At 40.0% G+C, this 18,763-nt stretch overlaps 1 protein-coding gene across 1 annotated transcript in view; it reads left to right on the top strand.

Moving 5' to 3' along the window:
- The first annotated feature begins 18,012 nt into the window (after nt 1-18,012).
- Nucleotides 18,013-18,763, top strand: part of dtx3la (deltex E3 ubiquitin ligase 3L a) — a 33,111-nt gene continuing 32,360 nt past the window's right edge. Inside the window, exons 1-2 of the mRNA XM_073488856.1 lie at nt 18,013-18,094; nt 18,204-18,355. Coding sequence (XP_073344957.1) covers nt 18,013-18,094; nt 18,204-18,355 — 234 coding nt within the window. The remainder of the gene's footprint in view (nt 18,095-18,203; nt 18,356-18,763) is intronic.

Genomic DNA, 18,763 nt, shown 5'->3' with positions numbered 1-18,763 from the left:
TCTTTCATCTTGCTGGACGAGCCAAAACTGCTGTCAGGTTTAATCACCTAGAACATTATTAAAAACACACACAAAGAGAGTCAGACAAGGCGTTCAATTTCTTACATGCAAGGAGAGCGGCAGGAGACGTGCAGAGTTACAAATCCCCAAAACGCTCTGCTCGTCCCTTCCGTCTCCTCTCTTTTTATTAAGCAAAATGGGTGTTAACTTTTACACAGAGCGCTGTTCCTCTTTCAGAGATCAGCTAAAGTTCAAGCTTACATTGGAGCGCTGTTCCTCTTTCAGGGGGCAGTTTAAGGTCAAGTGTCTAGATCCTCTTATCAGACAAAAACAACTTCCTGACCTTTATCTCAACCTTAACTTTCCTCTTGTAACAGATACTACAGTTAGAGCGTCTCGCCTCCTCACTTCCTGTTTTACACTCGAGCCTCGAGTGAGACACTTCCTAAAAGAACAGTAAGTGAGGTGTTTCTTAAGCGCAGGGAAAGTTCAGCATAAGATATTAATAAACATAGCACATGATACTGGCACACTTAATGAGCATATACATGGCATAAACAAGCATGATATATTTTATCCTTATCAACTGCCCCTTGTTTACCAAACACGCTCCGGATCCAGAAAAGACGCTGTGCAACCAGCCTCTTTCACTGCCTGCAGAAGGAGGATTTTTCCTCAGAAAACGCCTGCTTTGCCCGTTTTCTTAATTCCCACGTCGACTACGCTGTTTTAACAGCCAACGTAGGACGCTGCAACCGCCTTTAATCCACGCCGAGGAAGCGAGCTGAATTAAGGAAGACACGACTACAAGTGAGGTTTAATTAGTGTCTAAGCAGATACTAGAAGTTAGCGTGTGTTGTATGCTTGTGAGCTACATTGTTTGTGAGTTTTGTGGACCGCCGTGTCCCCTTTTTAATTGCTGTTAGTTTTACGTTGTAAAACATGCTGTTTGTTTCTCCTTTTCGCTCATCACAAGCTGATTTGAGCCTCTCCACTCTGTGGAGCGGAAGTGTTAGCTTAGCCGCCACTAAGGGCGTTAGCCCTTTGTCTTTGCCTTCCTCTCTCTTTCTTTCTCTCTAACTAACCCACATGTACACACACATTAGGGGTTACGCGCACATACACATAATGTTATGAGTGACCTGTTGGAGACTTATGGTTGATGATCTCACTATAACATAAGATACGTGTGTCTCGTGATATCTCCCTTTTATGATTTCAGAGACGGACACCTCGTGGTAGCACGACTACCTTTGTGGAACAGTAGTTCACTGTCCCTCCAAATTCATCTTGTGTGCAATCAAAGTGCACACGAAGCCAATGGCGGTGTAACCATTGCCGTTGTTCAAATCTGGCACGTTCGTTCTTTTGACTACCTTTAGGTGACGTATTCACGTCCACCATTTCTGAATTCTAGACACATGATTCAGCAAAATCATTATCACTTTTGAATTCGTGTCCACGCATGACTTCTCCAAGTCATGTTTCGGACACTTTTGTAGTCGTATGAACGTGAGTTCCCAAATTCCTGTTCGGCCATTTTTGTAGTCCTTTCAACTGAACACTCCGTGACGTCACCTTCCAAGACAGCGTGACCGCCATTTTGGCTCTCCGCCATCTTGGCTCTTTGACTACGACCGCCATCTTGGCTCCTCTTTCTTTGTCTCTCCGACACACACACACACACACACACACACACACACACACACACACATCCATGCTTGTTTGTTGTGTGTGCTTGAGTGTCTTAGTTTTAGTTTCAAAGTTTAGCTGCTTTAGTTGAGTGATCGATTTTTGTTTATTGAAAGTATTATTGATTTGATCAATTTGCCAACAATAATAAAGTTGATTATATTGTACACAGCAGTTTTCTTTGATTATTTTGTGCATGTGTTTTGTGATAATTGCTGGTTGTGATGGTCAGTGCTCAGATTAATTACTTTCACTGTTCCTTTAATTGTAAATATTTTACAAATGTTTACATTTAAAGTGAACCTTTCTTTTGAGACTATTTTTGGTTTGGTTATTGGTCCCTGATTCCAGGGTGGTGCCCTGTTTTAACGATTTGAAAATTAAAATTTTATTTTTTTATTTAATTTTAATAATTATTATGAATAATTATTAATTTCTAATAACCACACCTGCCCTACCATCAATTCCCAACACCACTATTAGCTCAACATCTTGAAAATGTCAATTTGCATGCACATGCACAGTACAGAGGATTTTCGATCTGCAGAGCCAGTGTAGTAGCTTTAGCCAGAGTCAAGTCTGGATCCAGCAAAAGGCTCTCGAATATGTGAACTGGCAACATTCTCTATCAGTTGATCACAAAGCATTTGCTCCTCCATGTTTTCAAACTTATATGCTGCAGCGGGCTCATGTAATGAGGCCAAAAACTGAGTAATCGTCTCGTCAGGTCTCTATCTCTTCTGGTGAAATTTGTAGTATTCTGCCACCACATTAACTTTGGGAACAAAGTGCTTTGTTAGTCCTTCCACAGCAGAAGTGGATGTAATACCTGTATCCGCAAAGCGTAAAACACTTCTATGCAGGGTTCCCACGGTCATGGAAAACCTGGAAAAGTCATGGAATTTTAAAATGTAATTTTCCAGGCCTGGAAAAGTCATGGAATTAGTAAAATTCTTTAAAGTTTTGGAAAAGTCATGGAATTTTGTTGTGTGAAATGAAATTAATTGTTACAGTGGACAACCTTCCATGTAGTGTAACATGACGGCAGGAACGGTAAGATTTGCCGTTAGCGGTTTGTAAACAGAGACCTCGGTTGCCAGGCAGCAGAACACAGCCCAGTGTACCACCTGCAGCATCACATACCGACAAATGACTAACTACCTGCAGGAAAATGAGTGATGATGTATCTGTATCTGTATGTTGAACAGGTGTATTGATAAAGTATTGGCTTTTTACTTGTGAAGGTTTTATTGCACTTGCAGTAAAGAGTGTAGTTGGAGGAGCTCCTCTCCTCTGCTCTCAGTGTCGCTGCTCTGTCGGGGCTGCAGATGATAATTAAAATTACACCAAAACGTTAAAAAAAGTACACATAAGCTTATTAGTGATAATTGAGAGGGATTTTTTTTAGTCTATACATTGTTTTTTAGGAAAATCCTACTCTTGCCTTTAACGTAACGTTAGCTCTAATATGTGGCGACACGTGACAACGTGACAACTGCATGTCACGTCACGTTTCTTTCTTTCTCCGCGCGTTCCATTTCTCCCTCCACGTATGCCAGCTAGCTGAAATGATGTTTGAATAATGCCGGGCAAGTGTGCATCTAATATTTTATGGCTCTCTAAAGACTAATACAAACTTTGGTTAGAATCCAAACAAGAGAATGACCAACGTGCAAGATGTAAGCTTTGCAAAAAGAGCTTTGATGTTAGCAATATGGGGGAGGCAGCCCTCACAAATCATGCTAAGGGAACGAAACACATCCAACATGAGAAGACCGCGAGAGATAGCCTACCAATCCAGGTGTTTTCAACTCGATGAAAACCATGGCAAGACCAGCAAGTGGACCGGGGTCTGTCTCCGACATGAGCACGGTTGCTACAGCTAAGCAAAGCACTTTAAATGTAATACCAGCACCCACTGCTACCGCGACTTTGGCCGCAGAGATACTTTGGCCACTTAAGGTGGCGGATTCGCATTATTCATACAATTCCTGCAGCAATGTCGCGGGGGCCTATTTTCAAGAATGTTCCCAGACAGTGAGATCGCTAGACAGTTTACATGTGGGAGCACCAAAGCCGCCTATCTCAACATGTTCAGTGTTGCACCTTACTTCAAATCTCTCCTCGTTAGAGAGATATCAAGACAAACTGGATATGTGATGCTATTTGATGAGTCACTGAACCATGAATTGCAAATGGACTTGCATGTTCGCATTCCCGTTCTTGGTGGGATTGGAGTGAAAAATCTTGTTCAACTGTCGATGGACAATGTCATGTCAATGTCAATGTCAATTGGAAAATATTTGACATGCTACGGAAAGAAGTTCTCTGCTCAATATTGGATCATGTGGATTACACGTTATGCATAATGCATTCCGGGATGGGTGCAAAGCAAGTGGCTGGGACATTGAAAAGCCAGTACAGGCTAGACAGAGCATGTTAAAAGACAGTCCTTCCCGTAGAGAGGACTACACTAAGGTCACAGGCAGTGACGCCTTTATGCTCAGCATCATGTGTCAGCATCGTTGGATTGAGAACATCGACGTCTGCAACCGAGCACTTCTCATGTGGCCACATGTGCAGACATATGTTGAAGCGGTCGCTCGAAAAGATTTCCCAGAGCCTAAATGCAAGTCATATCAAGAAGTAAAGAAAAGTGTATCTGATCCACTCTTCCCTGTGCGGGTAGCAGTGTATGAAAGCATTGCGAAGCAGGTCACTTCATTTTTGACAGCCTACCAAACGGATATACCCATGCTTCCCTTCATGGCAGACGACATGTTCAAGTTACTCAAAGGTAAGCCCATTTTTATGGACTCAGACCAGTCTCAATATTACTGAATGCACACAGGATTCACAAATGTATTTTGGGATTTATATATAAATGTGTCTCTACACAAAAATATTTTTCAATGCACAAAAAAAGTTATCGTTGTTTATTAATGTAAAAAAAAAAATACACATAAAAAAATAGGATTCACATATGTATTTCTGATGCACAGTGTTTTAAATAAATGTAGTAGAAATCCACAAATATATGTATTTAAAAGTATTTGCAATTTTCATCAAAAACATATTTGGATGTTACATATACCAACTGTTGAACTTGCATTTACAGACTGCTTGTCATGTGTGAACTTCTACTCTCCTGACTTGGCTCATTCATAAATGCATTGTTTTCAACAGGGAATTATCTGTAGCCGATCAGATGGCTCCTTCCCTTTCAGCTTAGATTTTGAGGGTATCATTTAATGGGATCACTTAACATCTCAAAGAACCCACACACAAATGCAGTGAAGTTCACACATGACAAGCAGTCTGTAAATGCAGGTTCAACAGTTTGTGTATTAATGTAACAACATCCGGGTATGTTTTTGATGAAAATTGGAAATACTTTTAAATACATATATTTGTGGATTTCTACTAAATTTATTTAAAACAAGAAATATTTGTGTGCATCTGAAATACATTTGTATATGTATTTGGATTATTTTTACATTTATATACTGTACAATGATAAATATTTTTGTGTGAAAAATATTTATGTGCAAAGAGTCATTTGTATATAAATGCTACCAAAGTTGATGTTGGATTTGTGGCAGAAACGTCCATCAGACAGCTCAGAAGCACAAGCAAAATTACAGAGAGGCAGGTGCTAGACATAAGAATGGAGACCAAGGCCTTTCTTACAACTCTCCTGGCTAAACTCCTACTTAAAGGTGACATATTATGCTCATGTCTGCTTGTTGACATGGTTCCTTGATGTCTAAATGGAATGACATAACATGCTTTGGTCGAAAAAAACGAAGGATTGAGCACAGCAGGGTTGTTTACACACCAGTTTCACAGCCCTGCTCTAAGCGGCCGATTTGAGTGCCTTTCCCTTTAATGCTAATGAGCTATTGCGTGCGCCACCCACCTCTTCCTGCCGGGCAACGAGCTTTACACGTTTGCGAAGCAACTTTTCTGTGTCCATGCCTGCTTATAACTGATAGTAGCACAGCAGACATGTAGCAGGTAACCCCTGTGTCTGGCTCCAAAACAAAGTAGTGATTGCTTTATTGCAGGTAACGTGCAGGTCACTGTCCTTTAGCACAACATGCTAATGAATTAACGTAGCTCACTGTCCGCGAACAACTGAGACGATTTCATACAATCTCCTCTGCTTGTTCACGGCCGAGCAGTGGTTCACCGGCCGGTTAGAAGCGATAAAATCTCAATATCCTAATTCATTTTCTCAATTCACTGTCATGTTTTAAAATGAAAGGGAGGGTTTTGAGGGAATACATAATAAATACACAATTATTCATGAAATCATGCTCTTGTATTGAAAGGCCGCACTCTTGAAAAAACTCCATACACTGCCTTCCATTTCAATCAATCAAAGTTTTATTGTGGTTTAGCTGTACCTACAAAAGTAGTGCAGCAAAAATGAGATTACATTTCTCCGGGATCCCATAACATGAACACAATTAACTAAATTAAACTAAAACTATGACTAAGGCTCATGAAGTGCAGTAGTGGACATGCTCCAGATCAGCAGTTCAGCAATCTAACAGCTTGTGGAAGGAAGCTGTTGATTAGTCTGTTTGTTGGGCCTTTTAGACTCCGGAACCGTTTTCCTGATGGGAGCAGTTCAAAGAATGTGTGGAGAGGGTGGAAGGGGTCCCTGACGATGATCAGTGCCCTGCTCCTGCAGCAGCTTAGGAAGCGTATTTGTTGAGAAGGTGTGTGTCCTTTCATGGCTACAACATGGATTGGCTGATGTTAAAAGACTGTGTACTCGCAGAGGTTAAAGAAGTCTTTATATGGATAAAGCATGCCTGTTGGCTGCAGCAAAATTAATTTAGGATTGCTTAAATTGTTATTTTGCGTTGTGTGTGAGGTTGTGACATTATGCAAATGATACATACAGCTAGACACCTTCCTGTTAAATAATAAGATAATTTTGCCTCACCTAGATTGTTAAAATCAGTTAGATATTCAGCCATAACTTAAGAAATACATTCTTGCTGGCAGTCACTCCTATTTCTACAACAGCTCACATTTCTTAAAATTTCAGAGTGAGACTTCTTCTTGAACAAGACTTGTGTTTCTGGTTACAAAAAGGATGTTATTATTTAACAGAATGTCTCTTTCCATCAAATCGTTTCTGTAATGTAGTCAATCCCTTAGAATAAATATAGCCGCAAGCGACAATCTGCGGGTTCTTACCTCTTTTGTCCCAAACCAGCCACCCTGACCCTCATCCCCCACAGTTGATGACATCGGCCGCTGTGTTCCTCAAAGATCTGTGCAACACATACCCATGATAAGCCCCAGATTTCTCCAAATTGGGTTTTCAACTACATGCTAATGGCATTTGTGTTATACTTTCACATAGAGACTCCATTTGAACATTCAAATATAAATTCAAATTTTACCTATTGATGTGTATTTCAAAGTTTCAACGGGTATTATAATGTTTAAGTAATCAAAGTTCCACAATCATGACAATTTTGGGAGAAATCTCGAGATAATAATGGATGTGTATGAGAGAGGCAGTAAAATATATTTTCTGTAAGGCTTCACAGAAGCAAGTGTGAGTGTACATTTATGATATGCCCCGCCCTTTGCAAGGGTATGTTGCTTGACGGCGGCCTTGTCTTTTGACCAATCATGCTCATCAATAAGAGAAATGACTGTCTCGGTCCCCCGATGCCATATACCAAACTTGGTGTTGATAGCATAAATATTTTAAAAGTTCTCTTCATTTTACTGTTTTTAAAGTTATGAAAATTAGCCAAAAATCTGTAATAGCGGCTTTCATGGTGCAATAGGCTTTTTTTGTAGAGGACTATCAGGAGGACGTGTACAAAAAATTTCAAGTCAATAGCACTTATGGCTTGGTGGGGAGAGCCTTTCGAAGTTTACACTCTGTTATAGCGCCCCAATTAGGCCGATTGGGATCAAATGTTTTGAGCAGCATTTGGACGTCATTTATACTCGACGTACCAAGTTTCGTGTCTCTAGGTCCTTCTGGCTCACCGTAAATTATTAAAACACAAACAATGACGGTTAATGACGAACAGGCCACGCCCACTTTCAGCTATCAACATGGCAGTCAAGATATTAGTTAATAGTCACCCCTAGAGCATGCATACCAAATTTGGTGAAATTCCGTCCAATGGTCTTTGAGATACGCATGTGTGGCATTTATAGCACCCCCTGCCCACCAAGTTTTGTGATGATAGGGCAAAGGGTGTAGGAGTTATGGCCAATCATTTCTAAGCTCCGCCCATTGCGAAAATTCATTGGTCCTTGGCGGCCATGTTTTTTCATCAATCTGGCTCATTTGTAATAGAAACTTGTATTTTCATCCTCCGAGGCTGTATACCAAATTTGGTGTTGATAGAGTCAATCTTTCAAAAGTTCTATTTATTTTACTGTTTTTCACATTATGCAAATTAGCAAAAAGTCTAGTCAGACGGACCTTTATGGTCCAAGAGGCTTTTTTGTAGAGCACATTGAGCTGGACTTGTGTGTCAAATTTCAAGTCAATCAGACTCACGGTGTGAGGGGCTTGGCCTTCTGAAAAACGCATTTTCAAGCCTTAATTACAGTGCCACCACCTGGCCGACTGGGCTCATATTTTAATAAAAGTTGATGCACATCATTTCCAATCATTGGGCCAAGTTTCAAGTTTCTGGCCCATTCCAGCTCACGAGAATTTGAGCTCAAGCGGCAGACAACAAATAATAATAAACCGGCACAAACTTAGAAGGGTTCTACCGCTTCGGGGTTAGAACCCTAATAATAACAATAATAATAATAGCAATAATAATAATAAACCGGCACAATCTTAGAAGGGTTCTACCGCTTCAGGGTTAGAACCCTAATAATCTGTCTGCCAGTGACAAACACAAACACTTTCAGTGGATTTAACTATGATGGTTGGAGCTGCCTCAAAGGATTACATTGCAGCAATTGCAGCCGTGTCGTGGCTGGCAGTCGAGGCAATCTACTTGACCGATTTCAAAACTTTTGGTAAATATGAATCATTTACAAACTAAAACATGTAAATATAGGGCCGAGGTTTAAAAATACTCAAAATCTCCTTTAAGCCTACCTTGGTATAATCAAAATAGCACCATGCCAACTCAGAAAGGTGTCCCCTATGTCAGTTGATGCTGAGTGTAAGTATCCCTTCCAACACACTCTCTGAGCAGTCTAACATCAACACTGCTTTCCAAACACCAATCAGAGAAAAACATCTAAAAGAGATAGAAAGCAGAGATGGCTCCTAACCAAGTAAGGCCTAAGTGACCACGAACTGGCAATAGAAAAAGGGAAACACCAAAAGTCATCGCAAGAAGTCATGAAAGAAAACAGAATATGTGGTAACTGTTCGACAGATAAGGTTGAAACAGAGACACACTTCCCATACAATGTAAAACATGCAATAGAATATGGAACATTTTCTTGAACTTATTCAACTCTTAAACGTCAGATATCATAGAGTATTTCTAATTTTAGATTAATTATCGTTGTTTTCCTCTGAGGCGAAGGAAACGGGTATGCTGCCCAATATACAGAATGCCACAACTTGGGACAATGACTGACCTAGACACACAGGGGTGGGTGGATGGTTTTTATTTGACTTGCTGTATTTATTGGAATTTTTATTATTATTTTTACTTTTGTGATATTGCTAATATTACTATTTTTGTATATTGTCGTAATATTTGGTGAATTTGTACTTGCAATGCTTTGTCAAAATTGTCTTTCAAACAAAAAAACAAACAAGCTTTAATGTCAAAGTCACTGAATTGACTTAAATTTAAAATGAGAGAGACAGAGACCAGTTGAGGTCCTTAACTTCCAAGTGCATCATAGAATACTGAACTTAATTGAGACCAATGGGGCTAAATGAAACTTCACTGTTGAAGTCCTAATGACAACATTGTGTACAAGATTTCACAAAAATAAAGACAACAGGACCGAGATGGGGAAGGAAATATACAGGGGAGTAGAGATAACACGGTCTCAGATAATATCTTCTCCCACACCTAAAAAATTCACTGGGCGTCTTCTCTGAGTCACATGTTGAGCTGAACAAAACCCAAAAGAAAAGTCTTTCTTCATCCAGCCCAGCTAAAGTGGCTTTACCAGTATGTAATTCCACAGCTTTAAGTCATTCCCCCATTTCTGCAGCAACCAACAAACTTTTTCAAAAACAGACACATTTCCAAAGAGCACTATTTTCACCCACAGATGATCAAGATAGTGAGAGCTAAACTTGTTTCACCTTCATCAGTAATCATTTAGTAAGAATGCAACTTTTTGCCCACAAGGACTGCTCTTAACAAGACTTAACACCTTGATTTGTGTTATTGACTGCGCACATCTCTGTCCTTGTGTCCATATGTGTTGCGGCTTCATACCCCACCGGGAGCATTTCAGAAGCAGAGCATCATGCATGCCTGATACTGTTGACTTGCTCAGGTTGTGTTTATTTCATTATTTTCCCTTGAGTTTTGTGCTGCAACCACAACAGAGTAGGTTACATAGTTAAATGGTTTTAAATCTTTTCTGTTTTTTTTCTGTTTTAAGTGTGTTTATTGTTAATATTGTGTTGTGTTGTAAATCCCAAGGCTGCACAGGGTTTTCTTTGGTTTTTTTTTGTTTTGTTTTTAAATTGACCTCTATGCAAGGGCTTCTCAGAGTCCAGAATCCACTCCAGATTCCGAACCAAGCCCACGACTCCTGTTACACAGACTACGAGTGTAATGGTTCCTATTTTGAAATACATTTCTGATTGTTCAATAAATTGTCAGTCTAGCCTATCTCTTATACATTGTTTTACCACAGCCTATTTTTAAAAATAATTATTTACTAAAGTAGTAAGATGTGAGAGATGTGACATTAATTAAATGACTCAGTTGTTTGTTATTGCTAATTGTTCTGGACCCCTGACCTTGGATAAAAATCAGATGCCAACCTTGGAGTAAAACATTTGAGAACCACTGCTTTATGCTGTTCCTGTGTCTGATGACTTAATCTGCTCTGTGCAGCTTCCGTCCAAAATAGACTTGGTGCATATTCTCCGTGGAGCAGAGTGGCGAGCTGCTTCTGGGATGCTTCTGAAATGTGCCATGGTGCACCTGGTGGAACCATAAGCATTGTCTAGAACGTGTTGCTGCTGGAACGTGATGCAGACGTGTCCTGTGGAATCTGGGGGTTGACAGTCCTTGTTCCTTGGATTTGTTTTGCCTAAGTTTTTTTTAATTGTCAGACACTGAATGGTATAAAGACTATTGAAATACAGTAGAAGCAAGTCATTCTTGCTTTTATATTTTATACTGGTAGCAGCTATAAAACACTTTTATATGTATTTCAGCCCATTCCTGCCTGTCAGTGTGCTCTTTGACATTAATAACCAAATACCTAACACCAAATTGTGTATGTGCTAAAAATACTTTACTTGTTTTTATTTCCCTGCTCACTTGCAACTCATGTCTACACATACTTATATACTACTCTCTCTTTATGTCTCTGTCACTTTCTCTCTCTCACACGTACACATTCCAGCCTCTGTCAAAGCTGATACACCAGTTGAACAACTCACTCAACGTTACACCACAACAACTTGGCACACCCATCTCTCCCTCTTTGTGTCTGTGTCTCTTTCCGTGTCATAATAAGCTAAATAAACCTCTGAACTCCAGGACTGCACAGAAGAGAGCCAGAAGATAAGGCAAAACCTTCATGAAGTTGTGGCGAGGAAGACAATATTAACAGGTATTCAAAAAAGTAACAGGCCACTGTTGCTCAGCTTTACTGTAATGATTACAATTTTAAGTTAGATGCCTATGTCCTGTCAACCAAACCTGCCTTTGTTGTGTAGCAGTCACAGCACTGACTGCAAACCTGCTTGGAAAGCTAAAGGTTTTCATTCCAAATTAGACTAACAGACCTGCACTTTTAGAACAGGACAAGCAGAAAAATCATCAGGTGTGATTTCAGAAACTACAGCCTACTTGAACATGTCTTTCTCAATAGTCAGATAGTAAATGGAAGTTAACTGGATACTGACAGAACTGTGTTAGCAGGTTGACAAACTTGATTTCTGCTCCTAAAATGAAATATGTTTGCTCTGCGATTACTGTCAAAAATCCATTCTTTTCAGGTGTTTCAACAAGCTGAGCGTAAGTCCTCATTATTCTTTATGTCCCAGTGTTTCACAAAACTTCTTTTTCTGGATCCACTTTTTTAAAATGACAAACCATTGTAACCTAATTCACAATAGGCCTTAAAATCTTGAGATGCTAGTATTGTGAAATGGCAAAATGGCAAGGCTGGATAGGCGATATGTTCTAATGATAGTTTCCTCATTCATCCCAAAAATGTTCACACGAGGGTGAAAAATGCGTTCTTGGCGTCTCCCCCCATTCCGAAGGACCGCCATTCCGACCGGGTTAGGGTTAGGGTTAGGGTTAGGGTTTCAGGTTCGGAATGGCGCCCTTTTTTCAGAAAAAACTAAGGACCGGCATTCCGAAACATGAAAGTGAACGTTCGGAATGGCGGCCCTTCGGCCCTTCGGCCCTTCTTGCAACAATAACCGCCATGTGTGCGAAATTACGCATACAAACCATTTGCACCTCCCTTTGAGACATGTTAAATATAGAAGCAGTTTCTATGAGCAAAATTGCTTTCAGGTTTGATAAATCACTTTGCGTGTGCTAAATTAATATATTTACATTTTCTCCACCCAGAACCTGCACAATTGTGTGTAGACGCCTCATATTGCATATTCATTGCTGCAAACGTACTAACTGGATGCAGACGCGCTATTTTGCACCTTTGACAGATGCAACCCTTTTTGAGCACTGTTAGTAAATCAGTTTGTACATTTTTTTGCGTGTGCAAGGAGTTTGCACACATTTTAATACACGCAAACCTTTAGTAGATTTGGCCCCTAGTGTTCTAAAGAAAGTAATTGAAATAATAAAGAAGTAGTATTATCTCAATGTTCTTCAGGAAAACCAAAAAACACCAGCAAGAAGATTGGGTCTTGGGTGCAGTTGGGTGTTCCAACAGGACAATGATCCCAAACACACATCAAAGTGGTAAAGGAATGTCTAAATGAGGCTAGAATTGTTTTGGAATGGCCTTCCCCAAGTCCTCGCTTGAACCCCATCGAGAACATGTGGACTGTGCTGACGAAATAAGTATGTGCCAGGAAGCTAAAAAATGTAGTTGAACTTAACTGATTCTACAGATGTCTCTACTTGTATTTGACATGCTTGCCGCTGTGTTACCGCGGCAAGCATAGCCCCTCTGATGCACATCTTCATTACATTGTTTGAGGGAACTGTAGGTAACTGCAAACTGTGGACGCAACCATCACTAATGCTAATTTAGCTCCTCAGGGATATAAGCTGTTATTTTTCTGATTTTAGCAGTCTAACCCATATCAGCACATTAGTTAAGCTTGTAAAGACTATGGCTGTTGGTAGTTGTTGTTGATCTTGTTAAAATACACCAAATTTTAATTTTGTGGGTTACTGTTCTTTAGACTAAACTAAACTAGCTAATATGTGCTAACAACCATAGCCACGGTAAACATCATGTCACATTATGGGCTGATGGAATGTAAATACTGTAGAGTGCAAGATCAAGCTTTACAATACTATGAGTGTTGCCATATTGTTGTCAATTTCTTTATTTCTGTCGAAAAAAAACTATATGCTATTTTAACATTTGAATGTCTATAAGTAGGCCCTCCTTGTTTTGTTAACGCAATTTTAAGGTCAGCAATATCCATGTTCAATATTCATTATCCTAAGCTGCTGACATAATTGCACAGCGCGCATTTGTAGTGTTAATGTACAAAAGATCTTGCTCTCTCTGTCTTTTGTGACAATGCCCCTAGTGGCGGCTGGAAGACCTGTTAGATGATAGCCCATTAAGTGAACAAAAAGGTCCACTGTAATGCTAATCTGATGTTGTACTGTAAGGTAAGCAGCAGATATTTGTGAACACACTGTTTAACTAGTAACTGTAACATCCCCAGACTCCCTTAAAAAAAAAATCACACAATTTTGGGAGTTGTAAAGTTAGCAGAAACGTCTCTTTGTGAGGGACACATTTTTAATTATTTTTGCATGTACATGTGGCAAATGTTATACATTGAGTTACTTCTTTGTATAAATCACACCCTCCAGGAAATACACAGCACTGTGGTTCTTCAGTTACTGACTGATTCATTCATCATCAAATAAAACAAAACAAAGCACTGCAGTAGGGCTAAAACATAGGTATAAAAATGTTTAGGCCTATACAACTAAAGGCAGTGGAATATATAGCCTGTGTTACAGCTTGTGAACAGGCCTAGAGGAGAGTATTTTCCCCGAACTGTTTCCTGGGAAAGGGCCATTGCCAGGTCTATGCCTAATAAATGAGTCGCATCACAACCTGATGCGGTGTTCGCAGCACTTTGTTGTCATCTCTCACTGCCACTGAGGGAAATATCTAGTGTAGCATGCTGACGAGAAACTCTTTCAGGTTTCCTGGGAGCTCAAACTTTCCCCTGGATCCGTCCCAGTTTGTCGTGATACACCAAGCCCGGTATTTGTCTTGTGGTGTAACAAATCGGAAAATGCAAGCACCCGTAGCGATCCATGAGGCCCTGGCTCATTCGGAGGAGTGCTGAGTGGTCCTATGGTCTGACCTCACAGATTTTCATGTCCAGGTGCTGCCTGGAAAACCAATGAAAATGACTGCGGTCAGCCGTGATGATGGAGGGGGGAAACATAAGACTGTAGGTCGCGTTGATGTTGGTGTTGAGGTGAGTCTGGGGGTGAACAGTGAACCTTTTCCGGCTGCGTTGTCTCGAGTCTAGAGCCACCCGAAGTTCTATGGTTTCTTCCGTCTGTCTCTTGCTCTCTCTCTCTGTGGCTCTCCTCTCTCCAGGCTGCCATCTGCACCCCCAATGCCTCTGCTCGCCTCTTCTCTGCATTACACTCCTCTGTTCTTTGTGCAAGCAGCGCAGACATGCTCTCTCCTGCGTTGTGGTGCTGGACATATTTTATTTTAGCAGCCTGAGTTTCAGCAGCCTTAGCCGCTAGGACAACAGGCATTTCAGCCCCCACTGCAACATCTTCCAGAGCATAATAATAAAATAATAAACATGTATATAGCACCATTAAAACAGAGTTCATCAGCAGTCAAGCCAAACACAAGGAAGTCTAGTCTAAGGTGACTTAAAAGGCAACACAAAATGTAAAAACATTAAAAGTCTAAATGAGTAAAGGAATAAAAGTGATAAAACAGGCAAGAAACAGAGGAAGAAGAAATAAAGTAAAGTTAAATAAATGAAAACATAAAATAAAAATAGATCCTTTAAAAAAGTAAATGCAAAAATAAAATGGGTCTATAAAATAGACCCATTTCCTGAGGGCTTACATCATCACATCAAGGAATTAAGAACAGATAAAAAGATTATGAGCAGTAAAAGGAATAAAGGACAATAAATAGATTATAATAAGAAAATAAAAGCAGTAAAGGACAATTGCATGTGATACCCGTGTTTATTTCAAACTGAACTCTAAATGCCATTGCTACAGCATGTTGTCATTTCATATTTTTCTCGTTTCATTGGTATGAAATAAAAAAACATCTGTATGTTTTTTCTTTGTTTTGACTGAGCCTGAGTCAGAGCGGGTAAAAGTGTCACACAAAGTTTGTTTTCTTATTTGCGCATTTATTTTGAGCCTTGTTCATTATCTGTTGCTGTAAGTGTTTTACAATAATTGTTCTACCTGGAGATGACAGGCAAGCTCTCACAGAGACCAGTGTGTGTGTGCTTTACCTCACCAAGATCCGTATCAAAGCGTGTCTGGTGGGGAGGAGAGAGGGCCCTGCTGTGTTCACTGTAGTCTGGACTGCTCACATGTGCCACCTGGTGCTTGTTAATGCGCACGGCAGCTAATGCAAAATCAGCTGGATAAAATAAAAGTCTGCCCTCCTTTTCTGTTGCGTCGCGGCACCTTTAATGCTGCGGTGAAGGCGTCATATACAAGTAAAGACATCTGTGTCAAGAGGAGTAGTTAAAAATACAGCCAGAGGACTACCAGAAGCTTGTGAGTTAATTGGTTAATTGAGTTGAAAATGGGACAAGGGGACATTTAAAAAGGGACATTTAACCAAATATTAGAATTACTTTATGTATATTTTTGACTCAGCAGATTTGGTCATATTTTCATAAGAACTATAATGAATGTTTTTTGTGATAAAGTAGTATGTGTTCCACTCATTCCATTACAGAAAAATGAGACATGTAGAAATCATTGGAACTGAAAACTGCCATGATATACATTTTCTTTACAAGTGTTTGTAAACTTTTGACCACAACTGTAATAATGTTTGCAGTTTTGTTTAAGTTTGTTTAGTTTTAACAGCTAGCCCCTAGGTGTTGTCCAATGTTTTTCAGGCATTGTGGACTTTTGATGCATACCATTGATGCAGCGAAAATAACTCTTACCTGGCAATGTTGAGGTGTTAGGGCCGGGACTCTTATCACGTGAAATTTGGAGAAGGGATGACGGTGTTCACTCAAGTTACAACAACTACCTTTTGAATGGCCAATAATGCCACAATTATGGTGTTCAATGACAACTCACAAATTTTACAATATGGTATCGTCAAGTTCCATCGTCAAGGATTTTCAGAACATCTTTGAAGTGGATCTGGTCAACCTGCTAGGAGGATAAATATGTAGAAGTATAGAAAATTTCCAAGGGACTCGGACAAAGGATAATGTTGAAGTTACCACTTCTGGTTTCATGGCAAAACATCAAAATTCGCCTGGCTGCTTCAGCGATGCCTTTCGATGATTGCAAACTTGAACAACTTTTCATTGTGAAGGTCTTTCATATAAGCTGACCAAGTTTGAGGTGGATCTAATTTACCTACAAGGAGTTCCTTCAAGTATGACCCCTGTAAATGAAAAAAATTACACTGTCCTCAGGCAAGGACTCAATTTGTATTGTGGAGTTACAACTACTTCCTGTTTCATGTCAAAACATGGAAATTAGCTGCACTGCCACAGCCATGATGTCCATTGATTGCGCTTTCACGTTTAACAATATTTCATTGTTAAGGCTAATTGTATAAATTGATGAGATTGGAGGAGTTTGTTAAAGTTTAGCACTGCAAATGGCAAAACAAAAACAACTTACAATTTCAAAATAAATTCAAAATGGTGACTGATGTAGGTCATGGCAGCAAGAGACTGGGGTTTATGCATGTAGGCGTGCAAGATCTTCCTAACTGAACTTTCACGAGAGCTTCATAATTGAATCACAAGGATTATTTTCTTTCTGGAACCACAGAAGACATACAACTGTCACAATCTGAACAGTACTAACCATTACTAGTTACAGTCATGGTCAAATGTTTACATACACTTGTAAAGGACAGTATAGCATGGCAGCTCTCATTTTTCTGTAATAGAATTGGTGGAACACATTGCACATATGCTTTACCACTTTTGATATGTGTTTGGGATCACTGGCCTGTTGGAACACCCAATGCACCTAAGACCCAATCTTCTGGCTGATGATTTTAGGTTTTCCTGAAGAATTTGGAGATAATCCTCCTTCTTCATTATTCCAATTACTTTCTTTAGACCACAAGATCCACCGGCAGCAAAACAGGCCCATAGCATAATACTACCACCACCATGCATGAATGCCAACTTGCATCGAGCTTTAAGGTGCAGCGTCTGGAGCAAGGGCTCCTTTCTTGCACTGCAGCCTTTCAGCCCATGTCAATGCAAAACACGCTTGACTGTGGACACTGACACCTGTCTTCCAGCAGCTTCAAATTCATTGCGGACATTTCTTTTGGTTTTCAGTTGACTCTTGACCATCTTAACCAATTTTCTCTCAGCAGCAGGTGATAGTTTGGTTTTCTTCCTCATTGTGGCAGGGACACGATTGTGCCATGCACTTTATACTTACAAATAATTGTTTGCACAGTTGATCTTTGGTCCTGTCTTTGCTGAGGTCCTCAGACTTTACCATTGTAGTGTTTGTGGCTGATAAATTCGTAATGAACCAAACTTCATGAATGAATGTGTTTTACATTCCATCACAGAAAAATGAGAATTGTAGAAATCATTGGAACTCAAGATTGCCATGATATACCATTTCTTTACAAGTGCATGTAAACATTTGACTGTAACAGACCTTTGTGAGTACAATCAATTGAGTGTCCCTTTAAAGTACTGCACTTCAATTTATGTCTACTACTGTCTACAGTCTACTGCTTCCTAGTATGGGCTCCAGCCAAAGCAGTGACAAGCTCCACTGTAACCGCTATCTGAATGGACAGGGTCCTCCATCACTGGTACAACAAGGTCCTTTGCACAAATACACATCTAAATTTCTGTGTCTGTCCAGCTATCCATAATAATCTTCTAATAATTTCTGGATAATTTAACTTAAACTGGCCTTGTTTCTGTGCAGCTAATGAAGGGTTGAATGGGATGTACAGAGCACTGACTGGCTGCCAGCCAGAGGGCCAGATGACCTCAGTGATCCTTCATAGAGACCTGCCAGGATTCCCTGATGACAACACCCTGCAGCTCAGCTACATATTCCCAGATGGAATACAAACAGTAAGCTGGGCTAAAACCCTGCGGTATAGCTATTTACAAACAATTTGATGATTGTTTGACTTACTATTAGTGTACATATGCAGATTCCCAGGAATTATGTGGAACTCATTGCCAAGATGAGAATTATTTGACAGGAAAATACATTTGGTATGAACTGCTTTTTTCTCAAAAAGATGCATAACTAGGCAACTAGCCTAAAACCTACCTTTGCAGTGCCTCTTCATTTATATGTCTTGTCCAGTGGACTACCAGGGCCACAAAAATCTCTGTCAGTGTATCTGACATGTTATTATATTGATTGTCTATTGTTGGGTTAAATTATTTTTCCGGCGGTTGGTTTGTCAAAACAAACAGCCAGCGGCCAAGCTGATATAGCCAATTGTGACCTGTAGTTTCCCTGCCGGTAAA

This window comes from Pagrus major, chromosome 19 (genome assembly GCF_040436345.1).
Source record: "Pagrus major chromosome 19, Pma_NU_1.0".
Classification (NCBI taxonomy): Eukaryota; Metazoa; Chordata; class Actinopteri; order Spariformes; family Sparidae; genus Pagrus; species Pagrus major.
This window is presented reverse-complemented; position numbering and strand designations above follow the sequence as displayed.